The 23,175-nt window shown below is 42.1% G+C and overlaps 1 protein-coding gene across 1 annotated transcript in view; it reads right to left on the bottom strand.

Moving 5' to 3' along the window:
* Window positions 1–22,661, bottom strand: part of ECT2 (epithelial cell transforming 2) — a 48,030-nt gene extending 25,369 nt beyond the window's left edge. The window contains exons 1-15 of the mRNA XM_054982921.1: window positions 22,587–22,661; window positions 18,538–18,682; window positions 15,890–15,969; window positions 15,072–15,254; window positions 13,223–13,312; window positions 11,057–11,164; window positions 9,696–9,769; window positions 9,427–9,557; window positions 6,883–6,998; window positions 6,658–6,720; window positions 5,892–6,114; window positions 4,221–4,360; window positions 2,611–2,730; window positions 1,843–1,911; window positions 357–467 (exon numbers count right to left, since the gene is read on the bottom strand). Coding sequence (XP_054838896.1) covers window positions 357–467; window positions 1,843–1,911; window positions 2,611–2,730; window positions 4,221–4,360; window positions 5,892–6,114; window positions 6,658–6,720; window positions 6,883–6,998; window positions 9,427–9,557; window positions 9,696–9,769; window positions 11,057–11,164; window positions 13,223–13,312; window positions 15,072–15,254; window positions 15,890–15,969; window positions 18,538–18,655 — 1,626 coding nt within the window. The 5' untranslated portion in view covers window positions 18,656–18,682; window positions 22,587–22,661. The remainder of the gene's footprint in view (window positions 1–356; window positions 468–1,842; window positions 1,912–2,610; window positions 2,731–4,220; window positions 4,361–5,891; window positions 6,115–6,657; window positions 6,721–6,882; window positions 6,999–9,426; window positions 9,558–9,695; window positions 9,770–11,056; window positions 11,165–13,222; window positions 13,313–15,071; window positions 15,255–15,889; window positions 15,970–18,537; window positions 18,683–22,586) is intronic.
* Window positions 22,662–23,175: the final 514 nt, after the last annotated feature.

The following is a 23,175-nucleotide window of genomic DNA, read 5'->3' on the forward strand; positions in this document are numbered from 1 at the left end:
GTGACTCCGTGTTGACTTCTCTCCCCGCCACCAACCCCTGGCTACCTATTTTGCTTGCGCTGGTATTCATCATCCTCATGAAATCCTAAAGGTGCCTGCAGACTCAGAGGTTACAGACACCTGATCTAAAACAGTACAATGACTTATTTAATTTTTAAACTGCAAACATCCCTATTATATAAAGAAAGATTTTCAACATCTGGGGTCTTCCTCTGTGCCCATAACTATGATTGCTTGTCTTCATTTTCAAAGCCAAGACTCTTCGGAAAAATGGCAACTGTTCTGAAGATTACAAAAAAAAAAAAATCCATTCTCACATCAGAGGTGGAAAGAAACAGCAAACAGAAAAATATTACCTTCAGGAAAGCATGAAACCTTGGCTTCTGTTTTTCGCACTTGGTAATAGTTTCCTTGCTCATTTCAAAGAAGTTCACGAAGGGAGGGTACGTTTTCAACAAGTCTTTTGACTGAAAGACAATGCAGAGCTCTCATTTGCAAGGTACACACGGGTAAAATACAGGAATAGCCTCCTTGTCCTTTAACTTCCATTGATGCTTCATGTCAAATAAGTTACCCATCATATATAGAAGTATCTTAATATATTGCTAAACCACATGAGACTATACAATAAGCACTCTTACTTCCATGTCTGAAGAGCGTTGGTTTTAACAGGGACTGCTGTCTATCATATAACGGCTCTGCGAGATACTTCGAGACAACCAGCCAGATGGCTTTGGCCACAGAGAGATGCCAGAGGAACAGAGAGCTAGCTGGCACCTCAAACAAAACAGATTCCCTTGTCAAGTGATGGCTCATGCCTTGCTCTGCAACTCTAAAGTCAGCACACAAAGATTCATTGCACTTTGCCACTGCATCCTCTTTCTAGGATTTCCTAGCTAAAAGAGCACCTGCTTGGCATGCGAAGGTCCCAGGTTCAGGCTATGGCATCTCCAGTTGAAAGGACCACGTGGGAGGTGATATGAAAGACCTCCGCCTGACACCCTGGAGAGTTTCTGCTGGTCTGAGCAGACATTACTGACCTCGATGTACCAGTTCAGTATACCACCTATGCACTTATGATTTGACCATAAGAGCACGGAAGCGGCGTAGGCAGAAAGTTGACCTGCACATAACATGCAAGGATAATGTAACATGTATAAAGCCATCCAGTCCTCCAGAGCATGCTTGTAACGGATTCTGTAAAAGTCACTACATTTGTCCTGTCTTACTCTAACAACAGTTTTGCAGACTGGGACTATGCATCACCTACATACAAGTCCATACAACTTTTTAAAAATCACTGATTCAAATCAAGGATAAAAATAATCATGGCTTTGATCCAGAGGAACATTTCTGCCCATAGAACACAACTTCCTCACTCTCCACTCCCCCCCCCCTGCCCTCACTGCAGCCCCAAATCCTGGCATTTTAGGGAGGGGAGACAAGGAAGTCATGTTCTGCCAGTGAAAACCATTCCATCCATTTAAATCCTCTATTGGACCCAAGCCACTGTCTTGTGTGACAAGTGTTATGTGATATAACACAGAATGATTTCTAATATTTCTAAGATGCAACTGAACTAAGGTTGCAGCTCCATGCCTAGTTTTATGGGCTTAATTCCTTGACTCACAGTTAAGACTTGCAAATACAACTGGGCGTACGACTGAAACCCAAAACACCTTTCCCCAATGCTATAACCATGATCAGCACATTTTAAAATAAATCAAATCAGGCTTCTTCTCAATGCATAACCAAGAGCTCTTTCATGAGCACTAAGGAGAAGCCCACAGTCCTTCAATCTACTTCAGAGAAGGTATCTGAAGCTAAATAAGAAAAACTTACATATTTAAGAATGACATCCCCAATACTTTTGCTTTCAGTCCAGTTTATCATAAGGTCTTCAAGGTCCTCCTAGAACAGAGAGGTTGTGCCTTGTTCATTTTCTCCATGCATTTGCAGTTCATAAGAAGAGAGAATCACATTACAGCCTTGCGCTTGCGCTACTTTCCACTTCCAAGTTACTTTCAATTGATTCATCTGGGTGAGGAATGGGGGTGGGGGGCAGAGTGTGGCACAGACAAAAGAGAACTGGCAAGAGTGCTGAAATTTTTCACTGTTAAGTGCTGCACTTGATACAATCCAGTTTTCAGAAGCTTACTCCCAAAAACAGCATTGAAGACAGAACAAAATCCAAGTCCAGCAGTGCCTTGAAGACCCACAAAGTTTTCCAGGTATAAGCTTTCATGAGTCAAAGCTCACTTAGTCAAATACCAAATGCTACAGCCTAACATGGCTACCCACCGGCTGAAACAACTGAAGACAGAAGCATTACTGGACTTGTTGAACTCTAAATTCTGACGCTGAATAAAGAATCTCATACCATTAGGGCTCAAGCCAAAACTGCTGGAGGCTGACAACACTGGGACTGATTTCTGAACAAATCTTTAACCCTAACAAAGAAATCTAGAAAGTAGTCCCACGTTCTGCTTTCCCCCGTTCTTAATTCCAGCATTAAGCAGTGTTACGATCTTTTTTTAAAGAATGGCACAAACAAATTGAAACTCAAGTGCAAAGCCCCAGAGAGGGATTATTTATATTGCACAAGTTAACCTTAATCTTGATGTGTACATCAAGGATGTCGGGAATACTGCCAAAGATGGTTTTAATTTCTTCTGGGGCAAGGATGGGGCCTCCAAGCTGTCCTTCCTTTTCCAATGGGACCTGAAAGACCTGAAAAAGGAAAGCAAACAGGAGCTGAATAAATACAATGAACGTGTCCCATTTGTAATGTCTGAAGGCAGGTTTCTTTTCACGCACTACACACAATTGCTGCAGACAGATTAGTGCTTGTCAACAAGGAGTTCCAAGCGGCTTAATGTTGTGATTCCCACCACCCAACACCACATCAAGCACATTTCAGTATTTTTAGCCCACCCCCACCCCCACCCACATCAATAGTAATAGAAATGGAAAACAGAATTCCTTGGCAGGAAGTTAAAACACCAGCGGCCCACGATCTTTCAACCACTTCTCAAAGCAGGCCTCCAAGAAAGCTGTTTTTTGATCAAGGTTGTAAAATAAACACAAGCCTTGCATCCACAACTACGTGACATATGGGCTGATGCTTTAACACATAACTAAGCAGAGGTGGACCTGATCGAAACCTTACAAAGAGACCACTGGGAATCCCAACATAAAAGTTAATTCTACAAACAAAAATTATACCAGACGAGTGCCAGAGAACAATAGTCAATCAGGGTTCCACAGGGCAGGAATTATGCAAGCCTCCAAGTCTTCACAGGCGAATATCTAGTGTGCCTCCTAAAATTAACCTGCACAATTCCCTTTAATTCTGACATCTGCCTTCAAGCAACCCTTACATTCTAAGTGCTAGTTTCAAACTACCATTTGCTTCCATATTTTTATTCTTCTTTGTCTCTGACTTTTGATGCCAAAAGTTCTCTCTGATTGCACAAACATGGCCCAACCCATTTAAGGCGGAAGTTCTAAGTACATTTAACTTGGCATAAGCCCCATGGGAGAGTGGGACTTACAATGCAGTCCTATGCACCTATTTATTTAGCAGTACATACTGCAACTTAACTTACATTTACACCCATTGTAACATATTACAAATTGCAGTGCCTGATGAGAAACCCCCAACTTCTGTTTTTCATAGTTTGTTTAGCACTCAGCCAAAGGAAGAGTTTTGATGAACTTGCTCACTTCCGTGACGTTTTAGCTAGTGCTAGTGAAAGGTTGCATGTGACCTGCTTTTCAATTATGGCATTGAAGTCACATGCCTCCTACTCTTTTACCCAAACATGCAGATGATCGGTTTGTATACGATGCTTCTGATCCTCCAGCCCTTGGCTCCCACCTTGTCCCTTCTTGCCTTCTCACGCTGCTTGCTGAGCCATTGTTAGCATTATATCTGAACCAGATAAACAACGCTTTGCCAAGGAAAAGGAGAGAAGGGGCACTCGAGCACTAAGCTCAGGCATTAATGGTTTGCGCTAAAATGTGATCTGAGCCATGCACTGTGCATAGGGGACACATGCCTGCCATTATAACAGTTGCTGTCCTATTAGTCTGAAGAGGAGACTTTTAATCTTTTAAAGGATCACTTTATGAAGGCAAGGAGGTACTGGACTGCAGCACAGCAACAGAGTCATCATCATTAGCCACTGGGGGGAAAAAAACAGCTGACACCAACTTACCTGGATTATGGTTGTCAAGATATCGACATAGTTGCTCTCCGTCTGATAGAGCTCCTTTGCAACCTGCCATCTCGCAGACTGCTTTGGAGGAAGAGGCGTTGAGTTTTTGGATGGTTTCATACATGACGACTTGGGAGTTTCTGAAAAGGGTAAAGAAACAAGCATGCAAAAATGCTACATTTTGTCAGAGAAAGCAGGCCCTATATACTGACTCTAAAAGATCTGCCTTTAAAATGAATTTCAGGGTAGCCATCTAATTGTGAAATGAGCTGCATAAAATGGATTGTACAATAAATTTAAGTTGGGAGAAGATTTTGTCCAAGAGCAAGAGATCTCGAATCTTAAGAGATCCTTTTTTTAAAAAAACCAAGAAAAATCAATGAAACAAGCTACAATCTTATTTTGGGTATTGTTTATGATCAAGCACTTTCAACAAAATTGTAAACTTTTTAAAGGGATCTTATATCCTCTGATGTTTTTCCATCTGAATACTTTTTCCCAGAATTGTAAGATCTGGGGGCAATGCTACCAACAGTGTAAAAAAGGAACCAACACCAAATAGTGTAAAAAGTTTATTTTAAAAAAAGAATTTCAGAAAGAATATCCTAAGTTTTAAAGCTGCATAAAATAAAATTATTAGCACCATGGAAAGTCACTATCTATTAAATCTTCTTGTTACATACTACTTTAGCAGCATTTGGGAATATAATTGGACTAAATAGTTTGACGACAAAATAAACTGAGATTTAAGGTGCTCCAAGAACTAAGATTCTGAACAACCTCCAAATCCTGCCTGGTACATCAACGCAAATGTTACTAGCTCCTGCATCAAAGGTCAAATCCAAGCTCATTATGGTTCCTTTTAGTTGGTGTCTGTGCCTCAAACTACAGTTGTCCTTCCTGCCTTGTTCCTGACCGCTTCTCCTACAACTCCCTCGCTGTGCTTCAGCACTAACAATTGCAGAAACTGGAACAGATTTATTTTCGTTAAGTACTGTGTCTACATATCTCCGTTTCATGGAAGTGGAATGGCTTATTCTGAAAGTCATGTTTGGGGAACAAATCCCATCTGCAGGTTGACACTGGGTCTTTGGAGCAAGAGCCACTCTCCAAGTTAAGTTCTACATTACCTAAAAGATCATTTCTGTCTACAAGCATTGAGTACGGTGATCCACGACCACCTTCCGATGTTCTCCAGATATCTTTACCTAGATGACGTTTATATGAGACAATGCTGCCTTTCCAAACTGGAATGGAACTGAGCCTTACAGGAATGTCTTTGCTTTCCACTTCAGGGAATAAAGCATCCTTCTGAAGACTGATTACTGTCCTTCCTTGAGATGTTCCATTAACTAGAGTTCCGGATGGCTTAAGCTTACTGCTAGATGCCTCAGCGGTTTGCCGAAGGCTTCCTACAGAATCTACACATTTAAGAGGCATGTTATGCAGAGGAATACAACTGGAATGTCTGTCTGATCTCCTCCTCGTCCGACTAAGTCTACTGACATGAGAGCTGCGTTTGTGTCTAGCATCATCCTTTTTCCTCAACTCTATCCTGTTCCCTGCATAGTTTAAAAAGGAAAAAAAGACTGTTAATTAGGTCGGTAGAGCTATTCAGCGCACTTGTTTTTGCTAACATTTTTTTTTAATTCAGAGCTTATTTAGTTGTACCTCCATTGGTTATACTCGCTTCTGGCGTATTTGAAATATCAAGTAAGGATCCTATGGAAAGCGAGTGCTCAGCTGACGGCCGTTTCCGAGGCGGGAAGGGAGACATGTCGGTCTCTCTGGTCAGTTGAGCAAGCGTCTCTTTTAAGCGGCGCCTTTTCCGGTTACTATTCGGAGTGTTCAGAGAAAGTTGGGAGACAGATGTTTTGAGCTCGGGACTGTCTGCCTGTAATGAGATATGATCAGAATATGGCTACCCATCTCTGGGATTCAAATCTACATGCAGCTGTATGATGTTGCTGCTCCAACAATTACTTGTTGCGCTACAGTTCACAAACAGGAGAGCAGCTTGGATCTGCAGGACCATCAGTTGAACTGATCTTTGCCACCTCCTGCTTTTTGCTCTAGCCTTCTATGCCCCACTCACAAACAGTACAGGATGTGGCACATGGAAAATTTGTTTCTTCCCCCTCCCTCCCCAGGAAAGAAATCTATTTCATTTATGCTTCACCTTTCCCCCAGAGCACACACTGGGGGGAGGGGCAGGATACAGCTGAACAAACATTTATTTGTTATCATGGGATTAGAGTATTAATAATATTCGCTCCAAAAGGCCAACATGAACACTAAATGGGTTTAACACCCATTTCAATCTCAACACAAATACATATATATTGCAAAAAGGCAATATCAGAATTTAAGACTCCAGCCTGCTTCTGCATTTTTCCACTAGAACTTCAAGTTTCCAAATCTTTCCACAGCAACTCACCTTTTCAAATAAGTACATAGATTCTCCAGCTCTGGCATCCATCTGAATACTTCCCCAAAACCACTAGAGGAAAAGAACACATATTCTGTAATTTGTTGGAGCATATGCAATGATGGGCCATAAAAACAACCCATATTTTTCAGTGGCTAAACGACAGGGCTAGTAATTCGGATGATATCCCTGCAGTGGATGTTAAAGAACTCTGGATTTTGTGCTGAAACTGACCTCCTGCTTTACAACGTAAAGGCTCTGAGATGGCTCAAATGGAAGGTCTTTGACTGTATTTTCTTCCACTATTAGATGTGTACACCTTTCATCACCAACAGGCAAGTGCTGTCCACCTGCAGAAAAAGGTAGGTAAAGAAAATCCATTATTTCTCTAAATTCTGCAGTCAGTTTTCATCTATGCTGCTACAGCAGCATCAAACTCATTTGAACCAGCTACAATACAAACCGCACACAGAAATGGGCACAGTACAGCTCCCAACAGCAGTTTCCTTTTAAGACAATACACAGAAATTTGCAACACTGACACAAGAGATACTTTAAAAAGGAAAAGAGAACCTGAACCTAGTGGGTGAGGATTTGAGAGGGAGGAGGCACTTTATATAGAGGGGAAATCCTTTCTTAAATTCCACTGCCACCATAAAACACCAGAGTTGGCTTTAAACAAGAGTCCCCTCCACCTCAGTCGCCACTCTGTGATATGGAGAAAGCATTACTCTTCTAGGTTTGTTTTCAAAGTTACTAAGATCCATATGGAATGCTTCATGGACTCTAGAATGGTTAGAAGTTCTGTGACCAAGTAACAGGCCTGCCAGGTATTTTGATTCACTCTCTAGTAAGGCTGATGTCTTTGGAGAATGAGCAGTTATGATCTACTCAGCGGGGGGAAGGACTGGGTCAGTCAGCTAGTAAGAGGATGATGATGCCATTGCTGAAAACAAATTCTTTTTCTGTAAGGGAAAATTTCCCCATTGTGATACAGGAATTTACATGTGAAGGTCTAGTTAGGAAATAAAGTTGAGAGGAAAAGGTAAAACAAAATATTCTGGAAGGTCCAAGGATAGCCTAGCTGTGAATGAGAAATGAATACAAACATGGCTTGGTATGGACAAAGGGTGCAGCCAGAGGACCATCAGATCCTTTTGAAAAATACCAAAACCCTTCACTAAAGATAGCACCCCCAGCTCCAAAATGCATCTTCCAGAGGCAATGGCTGTAAAGAACAGAACCAAAAGCACGTGGAACTTAAGTGACACTTCTCGCAGTGGCTCAGATGGAGATTCTGTACGTATTTTGAGAACCATGTGAAGCCTCCAAGTGAACCATGGGAGGGCCAGAAAGCACTGCTCTCCGAGGAAACGTTAACCACTGACTGCCGTGAGAGCAAGCTACCCTCAACCAAAGGCAATACTAAAGCCAGTGCCATTACCTCTCTAGAAATATGTTTGCTCTGAACCCCTGGTCAACTCTGTCTTGTAGAAAGGAAAAGATCACAGGAACATCAGCATCTTCCAAGGTCTCATGCGTCCTGTGGCACCATTTGATGAAGGTTTTCCAGGTGCAGCTATAAATCCTTTCCATTGATGGTCATCTACATGCCAGCAGTTTTCACTACCTGCTCAGAACTCGATTCACAGTAACCCTTACCACTTAATGTCTAAGAGATCAAGCACAGCCAAGCTGGGCCCAGATAGCTTATCTATGCCTGTGACAAAGCGTCTAGAAGACCTGGGATGTCCAAGGTGGCTGAGCCCCAACAGCAAGATTGGGTCCAAGAACCAGGGCCTCTTTGGCCAATGGGCAATCAAGAAAACACTTCCGCACTGTCCCACTTGAGTTTGTTCAGTGCTCAGGAAATCAGTGGGATCGGAGGCAAGACATGTAGCATCCACCTGACCAAACTGTCTTCTCACTTGATCTAATAGTACCTGGGAAAGGGACAACTCCCCTTAGTCTAGGGCAAGTATGATCGAGCCAGTTAGATATTGGAGGCACCCTTGATGTATTTCACACTTGGATGGCTAGGTGCCATTCCAACCTTTTCAGGATCAAGTTCATTTCATGAACTGCTCCCTTTGGCAGTTTTTAGGTCCACCACCCCAGAGAACAGTAGGCTCTCCACTCCAACAGACTTGCATCCATGGTGATTAAAGTCTGTCTCTGGATGGATCTCTTTGCCTCTGATCAGATGTGAAGTGATGGTTTGCCAACAAATAGAAAACCACAACTCCAAATTTACTCTCAGTCTCAGAAGTTGCTTGAGGGCAACTGACGGCTGGTGAGACAGTGAAGGCCTCTGAAGCACATGTAGGACCACAGAACTGCGGCAATGGCTATAATCATAGAGCCCAAAAGTTCTGCCAGGTACATAAGGTCCACCGACCTGGATGTGATGACCAGATTTGCTACACTTCTCAGTTTTGCCACTTTTTCTGTGGGAGGAAGAGTTTTGCATAAATTGAATCCACAGTCACTCCTAAATGAGCCATCACGTGCGAAGAAGTCAGCTGATGAGGAAGCCATGTGATGACAGCCACTGAAGCATGGGCTACATATCCTGGGTCACCTTTTGAAGGAGATCTGATAAGAGGGTCGCCCAGGTAGGGGCCTATGTTGCTACCTCGAGATCTGAAGCTCGCTACAAGGGCAAGCATCACTTTTGTGAATACCCTCAGAGCTGATGCCAGCCTGAAGGGCAGGGCCCTGAATTAGGAGTGATTTTCCCCCATTTGGCTACTGTGGTTGCAACTGTTTTAGATTCACCTTGCATTTCTGTCATTTCTTCCATGCTCTTCTTCTCTTCATCAGAGAACCCGAGGAAACTTAACATGCAGTCCTGAAATGGGGGGACTTTGAATTCATTCTTGAATTCCTCATCAGCAGCAAAGAAGTCACTACAAGAAAGCAAGGAGGGAGAATCAGCATCATTTGTCGGCTTCGCAACATGCTCTCACTATCCTGCTACGTTCGCTGCCGAGAACAGAAAAACGTCAGTGCTCTATGAGGTCACGCTTTTAGAAGTGCATACATACGTTTCATTTCTTCTCTCCCAAGATTTATAAATCCACTCAGCTTTCATAATTGGCGTGCCCAGGCTCACTGCTACCTACAAATCAAGACAAAGGAACATTTACTGAACTCTGGAAAAGAAAAAGTTGTTTCTAGTGAAAGTCCTTTCCAACTCTAAGGTATTTCAGTCAACAGTATTAATGTCACATCGATAGGAGAAATAACTATATTTGGATAGAGGGATCATTTTTAATGTCAGTGGGTTTATAGCATGTTTGTTGTATTCAAATGTTATTTTATTTTTAAAAGGTCGCTTAAAATGAAACTTGAAATTAATATAAGACTGTACTCGCTTTAAAAAAAATGTATCTACTAGCTTAAAATACTGAACAATTCATGCTTTTCTATGTAAAGGAATGAGCCAGAGGCAAAAATATGTCACAATGTTATGCATGTAAGGGTATGGGCATTTACTTTCTGTCTCACAGAGCAACTGTTTTACTAATAACCCAGTCTGCTTCTGGACATTCAGATATAAGGTATAAAAACAGAATCTTAGGCTAACAGGTCCATAATTTATCCACTATCTTTGAAAGCAGCACAAGATTAATACCTCCAGGGCTCATGCTTCCACGTGATCAATCGAAGGGCTGCTCTGGTACTAACTGATTTCATGGGTTGGAATCTTTATAAACCTACATAAAAACATTCATCCAGCAGTATGTAATCTGTGTTCAGGCGGGCTATTTACCCCACCTGCAATGTCAGTCCAAGCATTCTTAACAGTGAGTTCCATGAACTAAACCAATGAAGTTAAACACAGGTTCTGTTCCCTCATGTATACTTCAATGTACAGGCTGCAACTATTTCTGGAAGTAGTTTTGTGGAAGATAAAGCCTTTGAACAGGTGTTTTGACAGCTGTGAGTCACCAGCAACAAAGACCCTATGTCATATATAACCCTCGGCCATTATATAGTTAATCTGCAAAAGAAGAAAAGGTGCGTGGAGTGGGGAGTGATGCCCAGTCCTGATACACACACAAAAAAGCAGGCACACATGCCAATGAGCTCAGAAGCTGGTGAGATTTATAGCAACATCCACAGATCTCTAGATCAGGCTCAGCATGTGGCACTCACTGCATAAGATTACTGAAGATGCAACAGGAAAAATCCACATGTAGAAATCTGTTTTTGCAGGCTGTCATTTGCTAAGTTGCAGCCAAATTGTCCACTGTAAATCCAGAAGCAGCAGTTAAAAATACAGTGTTTCTTTCTATGCAATACACAGAGAAATATATCCCTACGCACCATAACTTCTGGATTAAACAAATTAAAATAAGGACTCTCCACTTAAGACTTAGAAAAGGAAATGAAATTCACGTACTCTGAATTTGTCTCCTTGTGTAGAATTTGCAACCAGATGTGTAACTTTAGAACTGAAATCCCTTCGAATAATCCCTCCCATGTGATGAACTAAAGTCACCAGCTTAACCTATGAACAAAGTTCAGAAAAAAATTAAAATGAGAATATCATTTGTGGTGCATGGTCATTTGGATTTTTGACTGGAGTCTGCGTCAGCAACAAGGGTGTACCATGAATAGATGAGCCAAAACAATTACAGTTCTCTGGATCAATTAAAACAGAGGCACTACTTAAACTGAGCATTCCCTAATGAGCTGATCAATTCCTAAGCACTTGTGGCTGCACCTGGCTCTTTTGCAGCTTCTTGCCTGGTCCAGCCAAGATGGATACACCCAGGCTAATGTGCCCAGGGGAGAAGGAAGAGGACAGTTCACTCACCTAACCGTGCATCAGGCTGGGATATGCCCAAAAGTAGCAATGGCTTCATCATTTGCCATTTTTCAGCCTGATGCCACATAAGAGACTGGCTCCTCTCTCCCAGCTTCTTATGCTTGTGAGAGCGCTGGGAGGGGGTAGGATTCATATATCTTGCTTGAGTGGGCAAGCAGCATTATGCAAAGATGGAGATTCCAGGCCATAGATCCCTTCCACATGTAATGTTACTGCCCTGGTTAGCAAACCCACTCTACTGTAACAATAAGATTTCACAGTAAACGAAACCTCCAGTCACTGGGAAATCTAGGCACTGCTGCAGTAGAGGAAGTTGCCAAACACAGGCCAGCTACACAAAATAGTTATGCTAATGTGTTTGGACCTTTCATGTGATCCAGAAAGGCTGTAAGATTCTTTATTAGCTTCCATGCACCAAGGCAGGAGTACCCAATGTGGTGGCCACAGGGTGGTTTTAGAAAACGGGCAGAGCTACGTTGGGCTTTTGCCTGGCGGGGTTCCTGATTGGTTGCGCTGCACTCCACAGTACAAAGATCCTCACTGCAGATCTAAGCAAGAAAACATTTTTAAACAACACGTTCATTTTAAAAAGGCATCCTATGAAGCAGAGCTTCTGCTTGAAATGTTGAAGAGTTATTGTTGGATTCATGCATAACGTTACTCCCTGACATATTGTGGTTGGCTCTGCCTCCTGTGGAGTCCGTTTTGTGGCTGCGCCCACCACCTTGTGTCAGAATTCCAAAGTTACACGCAGGCTCAAAAAGGTTAGAGACTCCTGCACCGAGGCTATGCCTCTCTGAATACTAGCTGCTGAGGAGAAACAAGAGAGAATGGCAACCACGTTTTGACCTTCTGTTCCCTGCAAACCTTGAAGGCCCTTGACCTCACAACGTGGAAAAGGCTGCAACACCATCTGTACACACAAGTACACATCATTTCTCTATCAAGGTGATTTTGTGCACACACAAGTTCAATTGACACGACAAGGTTTGTCTGACAGCCAAAATGGGTACCCCCCAAGTCAAACTCAGCAGCTTCTGAAAGTGTCACATTGTCTAATTCTGTAATCCAGATCTTCTAGAATTCTTCACTAGTTGTTCGATGCTTTGTGATTCCATTGTTTTATAGCCTGTAAAATCTGCCCAGAGTCTCAACAAGAAAAGCAGACACAAAACAGAACAGTATTATCTAACAAGCAACAAATGCTTGTTAGATATCTATCACATCTGTATCCCCCTCTTCCTCCAAGGAAGTTCATTCTCACAACAGCCCTGTGAGAGTCATGCTTTCTCTCTCTGCCTAAGATAAATAAAATGACTGAATAAAGGTTTGAGCTCCTGACCCCTAGCTTACATCCAACACTCAAGTACTTTTTTTTTGATGACTTATGGTGACCCCTGCTGGGATTTTCAAGCTAAGAGATGTTCAGAGGTGGTTTGCCATTGCCTGCCTCTACAGATTAACAACCCTGGACTTCAAAGTACTACACTACACTTTCTACTCTACTAATACGCCTGTGACTGTGTTGAAAAACATGGCAGAGTGCCTGTATGAACTGCTAAGTGGCTCAGACAGTGCTGCTATAGAAGTGAGTAAGACACAATGCTACAGAGCAGTATAAGCCAACCTCCAGGTGCTAGTTTTTTTATAGTCTCCAGGTGCTGGTTTTTTACTCAATACTGTAAAAATGTTAGAATGTCCATTCAAAGTAAGTGTGCAAAAGGAAGACACTCCTACCAGTTCTTCTTTCTTTCTGAATCCAGTGAAGCATAGTACAAGATTCATCATGCTGGCACAGTACAGAGGACGACATGAGAAAGGCAGAGCCTGAAATTACATTAGAATGACTGAATTATTCATTATACTCAGGACTCTCGAACAATTAAACCACTTTGCAGCCCTGAAGGCTTTTTAATACTGTTCAGGAAATTATGAGCCCAAATTCACCCATAACCACTCTTTATAAGAGAGTGACTTCCCAGTAGTTTCCTTCTCGACAGTCCCAAGTTAACATCTAATTGGAATGAGCCATATGGGTAGAAGCAGTGGCTGTTTTCACCCATGTACGGGTCTCAGTCTCGAGGAACTAAGCAATTCATGTGGGAAGGAGCCACATCAGCTGGCCCTGCCAAGATGGTTTCTCCATCCGGATGTCACTAGAATGATATTGGAAGAAAACGACCTGTGGGAATTGGGCTATAGAATTTACAAGAAAGTAAGCACATAAGGTACCCCAATGATTCAAGCTAGTGACATACAAGCTACACACTACAGAAGGGGGCATGGGAGAAAAAACACTTAATACCAGCTCTTCCTATTGTAATTCCCTGCTATGAGGGAAGCCTACCACTAGTATCTTTTGAAATAACTTACAAGGCTGCACAGCCACAGAACATTCTTTAAGGTTCTAGGGGAAACCTTATTCTTTAACGTACCAGGCAGAAAGGGCATGGCTCCCTCAACCAAATAAAGAGTTAATATTCCTGTCCACCTATTACAGGAGGACAAAAAAGCAGTCTGCTTTATGGCTCAGTTAAGAAACATAGTGGATGAAGGCTTATGGCTTCCACTGGCATCTGCCCGACGTGCTAGGTATTTTAATGAAAAAAGGAGAAAAAAAATTAACCGGCTAAGCTCCGCCCCCAGGTATGCTCTTGGTATCTAAGAAGGAGTTTTGATACTTCTCGTTTTCCTGAATCAGAGATGACTACCACAAATTGCTTTACAACTTAAGACAGTTTTCTAGACATCCTGATATCTAACAGAAACAGGCAACACTTGTGGGGATCACTCAGCCAGGGCTAGGATACAGGTTTCTGCAAACCTAGAGGAAGCCCCAGGTTTACAGAAAAAGTATCAGTCAAAAATGAGAGAGATGTTTAGGAAAAACAAAAAAGTAAAGAACAGTGTTTGCACACAGGCAGACATTGGGGAGGAGACAGAGAAAGAGAGTCAGGCGGCATCTGAGGTTGCTATAACAACCCCAAATGGCACCTAACTTTGAGGCAGAGGCTGGCCAACAGCATAACAAGGCAGCAGTGCTGGGGGTAAAATGGAACAAGGAAAGGGAAACCAAGGTGAGATAGTGAGGGATGGGGGGGGGGGGGGGCTCTGAGAACAACAGAGAAAACAAAAGCATAGAAATAAGTGGAGACAATGGAGAAACAAACAGGAAAAGAGAGCTACTTGGAGGAGGGGAAAGAATGAGATTTCTTTCTGTCCCACAAGTCCATGCAGGCTTCCCCTTGTGCTGTAACAACGCTGAAACTCAACAGATTTCTTCATAACAATACACCAAGCGCATTTTTTAAAAAGGTCATTTACACATTGGTGTAGTAAGAACTTCATCGTATTTCTTTCACATTGTGCTTCTTGTTTTTCCCTGACAAACACTACATTCCACAACAATTCTATTGCAACTCAACAAGGATGGTCAAATAAGGTAAGTTGCATCTAACCACAGTTCTGCCTCTCCTGAACATTACCAAAATCCTGATTTTAAGATAGCCTCTTCTCAAAACTAAGAACTTTGATCACTGTCCTAATGACAGAAGCTGGCTTTTTATATCTTGCAATGCATTCTTACCTCGCCTTTTCTAGCACAATGCATTACTATTGGAGGCCCCAGGACTCTGCAGTCTGCCTTGTGCAAGTCACTGAAAACGGAAGCCTGGAAGTCCGCTATCACAAAGACGGTCTCAAATTCCGGTGATTCGGCATCCCCAAACTGTTCCACCGACTCTGCCTTTATGTAAGGTACTTTAATTTCCTTCAGAAATTTGCAAAAATTTCAATAGTTATTCATACAATAAAGTTTAACACCAAAGTTATTTTCTGCCCATGTGACATTTTTCCACCTTACAAACAAGGTTTTTGTGGGTTTTTTTGCAAAAGCAACATATGAAGCTAGCTCAACAGAAACACTATCGCTTTCCCCATAAAGAAATGGGAGTTTTAACATAGCTAAGCTAAATTCTACTTCGCAATTATGAGTTGCATCACTTTAATAATCAATCCCACCTGTGCATAACAACAATGCCGGAACCATTGCAGAGCTAGTACGAGTTTCTATTTAGCTAGCTCCATTGTGCACCAATCCCCTTCATTGTGACTTTATTTTATCCTTTTAAAAAGGAAGTAAATCATTGTGATTTTTCCCACTCCCAAGTGGTGCAACATGCTGCATGCAGCCACAGACCCACAGCTGCCCAACATACCATATGCACAATACTTTTAATTAGTTTTTCTTCCGATTTACCAGGACTAGTTTCCTTTATCTTTATAACTGGAACTTCCATTATCTTAATGGTCTGCAGAAGAGGAGAACTTCAGTATGAGTTTAAAATTGCCCAGGAGCCCAAATGAGAAGCTGTCTCATAGTCACAAACTTTACAGTCCACATACCTCCAGAGCATTCAATAGTTCTTCGCACTTGGCAGCCTCCTGAACTACAACCACCCTAGTTTCAATTTGAGGCATTTCTTCTGTTGGGATAAAAAAAGAATCATCAGCATATATACAAAGCTCACGACTACAGACACAGAGCAATCTTCCAACAGTCTGATTTCCCCACTTCCCAAAATACTGCAATTGCTCAGTTACCTTTGAAGGGGAGCCCATGAACAAAATTAACTAATTTATTCAAACAACACTGTGGTTTCTGTCCTTATAAACAATAACCTAGGACTTGCCCCCACATTAAAAAAAATCCATACAATGGGGCAACCATGGCTACAGTTCAGAGTTTTGCAAACCCGAGGGAGGGAACTCCCAGGCTTATAGAAAACTGGGATTTAAAAAATGATTTGGGAGTAAAAATGGTATGAGCAATGTCTATGTGCAGAGACAGAAAAACCAGCATTCATATGGCATTTCAAGCTACTGTAGCGACCAAACTTGGCACCTAGAAATGGAGTGGAACCCAGAATGGAGGGGAGGGCGTGCAAAGGATGGTACTAGGCTACATGGGTCACTAAGCAATTCAGTGAAGCTCCTTCTTATGTATACTCGCACTTCGGATTGCAAAGTGTCTGGCTGCGTGACCACATATATAGCTAGTTAGCACAGAGGCTAGCTTTCTGCTGCGCTTTCTGGGTGCTAGAAAACTCATCAAAACAAAGAGCAACAAGATTCTCAACAGAATACAGTTTCAGAAAGGCCAAATGGGGAGAAAAGGAGTTCAGAATAAAGTTATTCAAGTGGTCTTTCTCTACAACACTACACTTGTCATCAAGTACTACTTATTTCTGATGTACCTACCAAACTTAATCAAGGAAAGATATGATGCATTCCATAGGCAAACGTCTGTTCTGAAAACTTAGATCAATGAAGAAAAAAACAGCTGTCTTGCTCAGTGGTTCTGAAACTTCCTCCTTTCAAGGAACCCCTTCTATGCTGTCTTCTCTGCCAAGGTGCCACGAATCCTGATCAAAATATGGGTTTAACTGACCCTTCACCCAGTTCCTCTCCTGCTTTTTTGGCTATATCTATGTCCCCTTCCTTGTATACTTTTTCACTCTAAAGTTCTTGCAACTGAAGCAAGCAAATCTGTAACCAGAGAAAATTATCAGAGCTTGCGCGTATTAACTTTATGAGAAGAAATCATACATTTGCTAATTAACATACATTAAGCCATTTGAAACAACAGTTTATGGGCTCAATTCACCCTTCATAGTTTTACTCATTGTGTGTTTGTTGCATTAAATGTGTCTTCATGTCACAAACGAACTTGCAATAAGAAGAAAAACAAACTAGATAGAGGCACTTGGACTTTTAGGATAAAACAAGAAAAAATGTACATTAATTGTTAAATAAATATAATATTCTTCTGAGCAGAATATCATTTTATAATGGTCAAAAAGAAGAATTTAGCTAAAATAATATTATGGGGTTAATAAAATGCAGGTAAGTATAGATAATTAGAATAATCTCGTTAGTTGGTTGAACAGAGTAATATCAGAGATCTATCACTAAAGAATAGATAAGAAGTGTTTTTTGTTGTTTAAATATTCATGATTTCTGCAGGATGAATGAGAAAAATATATAAACTAATAATAAATATACAGGTATCAAGACAAACATTGCACACCTGCCTCTTTGGGACAGTGTTAACAAGCTAGTGGTTAGATTCAGGAAAAAAGATATGCTCCTAATGAGACAAATATCCATGTTCTTTTGAATTACTAAACCCCTAAGATCTTTGCATAGACAAAATGATGACACATTCAATGATAATGCCTGTCCTAGTGTTAAAATATAGTATTTGCCTCTTAAATCTTGGCACAAATTAATTAAAAGGGCAAGCCTAAGAGGAGTTACTCCAGTCTAAGCCCATTGATTTCAATGAGCTTAGACTGGAGTAACTCTTCTTAGGATTGCATTGTAACAACTGAACTTACAGTAATGGTATAATCTCCTAGCAGGTGTTAAAGACACTTCTGAGCTCCCCGTAGTGACGTACAGTCAACTGAATACTAGAGCTCAAATATAAAATACTAGAAGTGTGTTGTTGGAGGCAACAAAGCAATCTCTGCACATTTGCCACGGAAGCCCTTTGTTATAATGGAGGGTGTTCACTCCAGACTGCATGTTCAGTATACACACAAGGCACTAGCCAGGCTGACGGAGCCTGTCAGCCTGCTGGAACTGAAGTCACCTTGGAGATGCCTGTGTGCCATTACTAATCTTCTCTAATTAATAGCAATAAGTTTCTCTAATTAATAATTTTTTAATTAAGGATCACAAAAAAAAGCTTTGGAGAAACTCCACCAACACAACCTAGAACAGTTTTTCAGTCATCATTCTTGGATGGCTCAGTCCCCTTTAGTTTTCCATCATGTCTGTGTGCAGCCTGTGTGCAGCCTTAAGCTTTTCCTTTGGTGCAACACTGAGGTATTTTAGGAAATATTTGTTTCCATTTAAGTGTACAATTAGAATGCATATGTCCAAGAATTAGAATGCAAACGACGCATTACTGGCAGCGATTCAAGATGCTATACTGCAAACAACTCTTATCGTAAAGTAAGAAAAAGCTGCTTCCCTATCACCCTCACCATCTGAAGTGGACTCGGTGAATATTTTCTCCTTGGAAGAAATTTTGGAGTCAAGAATAGAGGAATCCGCCAAGAGACTCCTCCCCGTCTCAGACATTAGTGCGCTGTTGTCCACCATGATCAAAGAGACATTTCTCTTCAAGAGCTGCAAGGGAAAAAAGTCAATAGCGACATTCTTAGAAGAGAGGAAACTGACAGGATAGGGCTGCAATTACAGCATGCTACAAAAGATCAGTAGACTCCTGATGTAATATAATGCAAATATTCTATGGTATTTTGATGAGGAAAACCTACATGTGCCCCCCCCCCCACATTCATAGCCAAGCCTTACTCCTTATGAGCATTGTGAAAGCCTTCTTTTTCTCTTTCTACATTCATCGTCGCTGCATCCTGCTGATACTTCCTCTTCAAACTCTTCCTCGAGATCTATTAATTTACGCTTCATTGACTGGTAAAAGTCCTCTCCCAGATTATTATAAGGCCTCCTTGAATTCTTTTCCACGTGCCTTTTCTTCTCTTTAGCCATTTAAGAAAGCCTCTGATAAAATTATCATTCATCGTTCCCAGGAAGCATCAATTTCAAGTTCCTATAGTTAAAAGCTTTCTACTTCTCCATTCCTGTTCATGGCTCCTTGTTTCTCCTTTTGATCTCGGAAGACCCGCTTACCCTTCGTCGTCGTCACCTTTTACTCCCATCTGTGGGGCTTCAGCCATTCATACTACTCCTATTAGTCAAGGCACCTCTTTCTCAACGTTCTGCTAACCTTTACTCCCTTCAAACAAAAGAAAACACTTAAAGGCCCTAAGAGTCTTACCACCATTTCCCCAAAGTAGAACACATTATACCATGAAAAAGAATTAATAAGTTAGAGACAAACATTTAAATTCTGAAGCACAATTACACTTTTAGGAGAGAGGGAAACATTAAAATTCCCAAACTCTGCCACCAAATGTCACATTTCTGTGACTGGGCAAAATTGTGCCTCCTGTAATCTGTAGATGTCTTCATAGAATGGGTATATGTGGATTATGTATTTGAGTAGCATAAAAAGCTGAGAATCTGAAGGTTACTGATAATTTTCTGCAAAGGGCATGGCTTTAAATGCCATTTAAGAAGAGAAAGTTTGCTTCCTAGTTTGACCAGGGCATCCCTACCCCAATCTTCTACTTCCAGACTGAACCCAAGTGGCCTCCTAAATGCAGTTATTACCCTTAAGACATTGGGGAAACAGGATAAAAAGAGCAACTTTTATTCACTACCAAGTATAGAAGGAATAAGCAACTTCAGTAACAAGATTTAAACTATTTCCGATTAACACAAAGCTTTCACTGTGCCCAGGAAATTATAACACTTCAGATTTGTTAACTCTTGAGTCCACAGAACAGTTAACTAACTGCCAAGCTTTTATTTTTCAGGTGATTATTGTTGTCTTTCCCTCAACCTCAGGATTCTCAGTGTAATTGTGAGCTACACAATTCACAATCCCACTCTACTCTTTTTGATAACAAATACAATTAAATTCACAACCCCTGCCCTCAACAAGTCAATGTTTCCAGCCACACAACAGTATTATAATACAGTGCTATCTGATTTGTTTCTTTGCAGCCTCTACCAATGTTTTAAGGGCAATACTGGTGGGGAGGGGGGATTCACTTAGCACCAGAATCATGTGTGCACCTGCAAAATGCTTCAGCCCTTATTTCTGGACTGGGACCGACGTATCTGAGGGACCGTCTCTCACCATATGAGCCCCGGAGGACTCTCCGCTCTGGCGGAAAACATCTTTTAAGTGTCCCTGGCCCTAGGGAGGCCCGCCTGGCGTCGACCAGGGCCAGGGCCTTTTCAGTCCTGGCCCCGACCTGGTGGAATGCTCTGTCTTGCGAGACAAGGGCCTGGCAAGATTTGCTTGCATTTCGCCGGGCCTGTAAGACAGAGCTATTCCGCCAGGCATATGGCTAACGCCGGGCAGTGCCCCCCCCGTGAAGGGGGGGTTAAACCATCACCCCTATGCAAACACAGAGGCATGTATGAACCACTATGCAGCATGAATTGTTATATTTAATGTTTTTAAATGTTTTAAATGTATTGTTTAATGTTTTTAAATGTTTTTAAACATGTTTGTATTTGTTATCCGCCCTGAGCCTGCGAAAGCGGGGAGGGCGGAATATAAATGTAATAAATTAAATTAAATTAAATTAAATTTCAAATACAATCATCACTTCATTCTCCTTTGCAACAGATCCACGAGATGTCAACAACATTCCATTTTCACTGACAAAGACTGGAAGTTAAGAATTTCCCCCAGGGTGAAAAGTCTACACAAGAATACCTTTCCCACAGACAGATCCGCATCTGAAAGATGTCCTTCATTTCTACATTCTGCATTACTACAGAGCTTCATGCATTTTCTGAAATATTTACATCCCAGCTTTCTCAAAAGCTTCATCAAAGCCTTTCATCAAAGGATTCCAAATCACTGCTGATCTTACATACTGTGGCTAATCAGGAGGGTGCTATCACCATCATGCCGTGTTTATGAGCTTCCCATCCATATCCAAGATGCCATTGCTGAAGACTAGATGAAATGGACCTTTGATCTAATGCAGCAAAGCAGTTGTCAGGAGGACACAGAGCACCTCACATTGTTAGACATGCACTAAAGCAATTCCAATGATACAGCCAAAAATGTAAAGTGCAAACATAAAAAGCACTAATGTGCTTCATCACTAATGTACTAATGCATTCATCATCAAACAACAACTAGCTACAGCACACAGTAAGCGGAAAACCTAATCTTTCCTATCCCTTTGCGATGTATACTTTTATTATGCTTTAGGAAAAGTTGCAGCAAGTGGCAGTTCCCAAAGTATCACTATAAAGATTGCAAATAAATGAACAAATAAAAATAAAATGCAAGAAGTTGCTACTAGCAATTTTCTAACCACTCTGCTGCCTTCCCTAGAGCTTAGTTGTCAATACCAGGGCTAACCTTAGAAAAGTGGGAGGGGAAGGACCAGTGATGAGTTACAGTTGTCAGCTCCAGAATGGGAAATTCCTGGAGATTTAGGAGTGATGCTTGGGGACGACAATGTCTGAGGATAGGAGGGCACTTAGCAGGGACAGGATGCCAGAGTCCATCCTGTGAAGCTGGCATTTCCTATAGGGAACTGATCTCTGTAGTGTGGAGACCTATAATTATTCCCGGAGAACTCCATGTCCCAAACCTACAGCAATGCCCAGTGTCACGGATTAAATACGGAAGGGTGCAAAGAGACTGAGACCACAGGGTCGCTTTTTACCAAACTTCTGATTATTATTGCTATTTAGTTATGTTATAGTCCAGTTTTCCCACTGAGACCCAAGGCGAATTACACTGTGCAAGCGAATACTATATAATCTGTAGCTAGGTCATTCATTGAACAAAATACAATATGATCAACAGTTAGGGCGTTCAATGAACAACAGATACAATAGAGTATGGTAGACGCAGATTTGAAAAGAGACCTAAAAATCCGGCCGCAGCCCCAAACAGGTGTATCCCCCCATGCCAAATTAAATGACGTCACTTCCTCCTCATTTCACTGCCCGCTGCTGCTCCCCCTACCTCCCCTCCCCCCACATGCCTGCCCGTCCTCACAGGAGAGCCTCCGTCCCTTCGAGCCTCCGTTCGCCTCACCTCTCGCCCAGGCGCTCCGAGCACGAGAAAGCCGCCATTGCCCCCACGCACCAATTCAAAAAGCGAGCGTCTCCTCCCGGTCCGCCGCCCATTGGCTGCGTCAAGGCCACGGGGTGGGCAAAGGAGAAGATACCGGCATTCTATTGGTCGGCAGCTCCGCGAGACAAGCAGCATGGTATCGAGATAGGTTGCTTCTCCCCCCCTCCTCTTTTCCCTGCTTGCTGCCTTTTCTCATAGCTTGTTATACTATCTCTGATTGGACGAAGTTTGTTTGTAAAGCGGGTTCCTATTGGTCTCCCTCACGTTTGTTTTATGGTTGTACAAATCTCATCACAGCGGTTTTTCCCCTCCCCCTTCAAGACCTGAGCTCACCAGTTCGGCCGCTGCTATTTTTCTCTTTTCGCCGCTCCTGACGGTTTTAACGGCCGGTAACGGCGCGAGTACCTCGCGTAATCTTCTGCGGCGTTCGAGTTACCGGCTCCTTTCTTCCTCTTCTCACACAGAAGTGGGTGAAGCCTACGCGGCATACGACAAATTTAAAACTATTTCCATCACTTCCCCGGCTCGCTGTCATGGCTCCTCAGCGCACGGAACTCTGGGAATTGTAGTTCTTTGAAAGGGCGATGGCTTTACAAAAGCTTCGACAAAAACTGTGTTTCCCAGGATTCTTTGGGGACGAGAAAATCCGTGACTGGCAGTTTCAAACTGTGCAGTCCTAAACAGAGTTTCTCCGATCTAAGCCTATTGAAATCTCTGGGTTTGGACCGGCGTGACTCTGGTTAAGATTGCACTAAAAGACTTGGAAAGGGGTGTGCTCTTAAAAAAAAAAGTAAGTATCCTGGCGCTTCAAGAGATGGCTTATTTCCAATTAACTCTTACACTAGTACAGCTCCACCCTTATGCGTGTAGACTCGGATGCAAAGCTTGTCGTTTAATGCGAAAATCACACTGAATTTGGCCT

This window comes from Eublepharis macularius, chromosome 6 (genome assembly GCF_028583425.1).
Source record: "Eublepharis macularius isolate TG4126 chromosome 6, MPM_Emac_v1.0, whole genome shotgun sequence".
Classification (NCBI taxonomy): domain Eukaryota; kingdom Metazoa; phylum Chordata; class Lepidosauria; order Squamata; family Eublepharidae; genus Eublepharis; species Eublepharis macularius.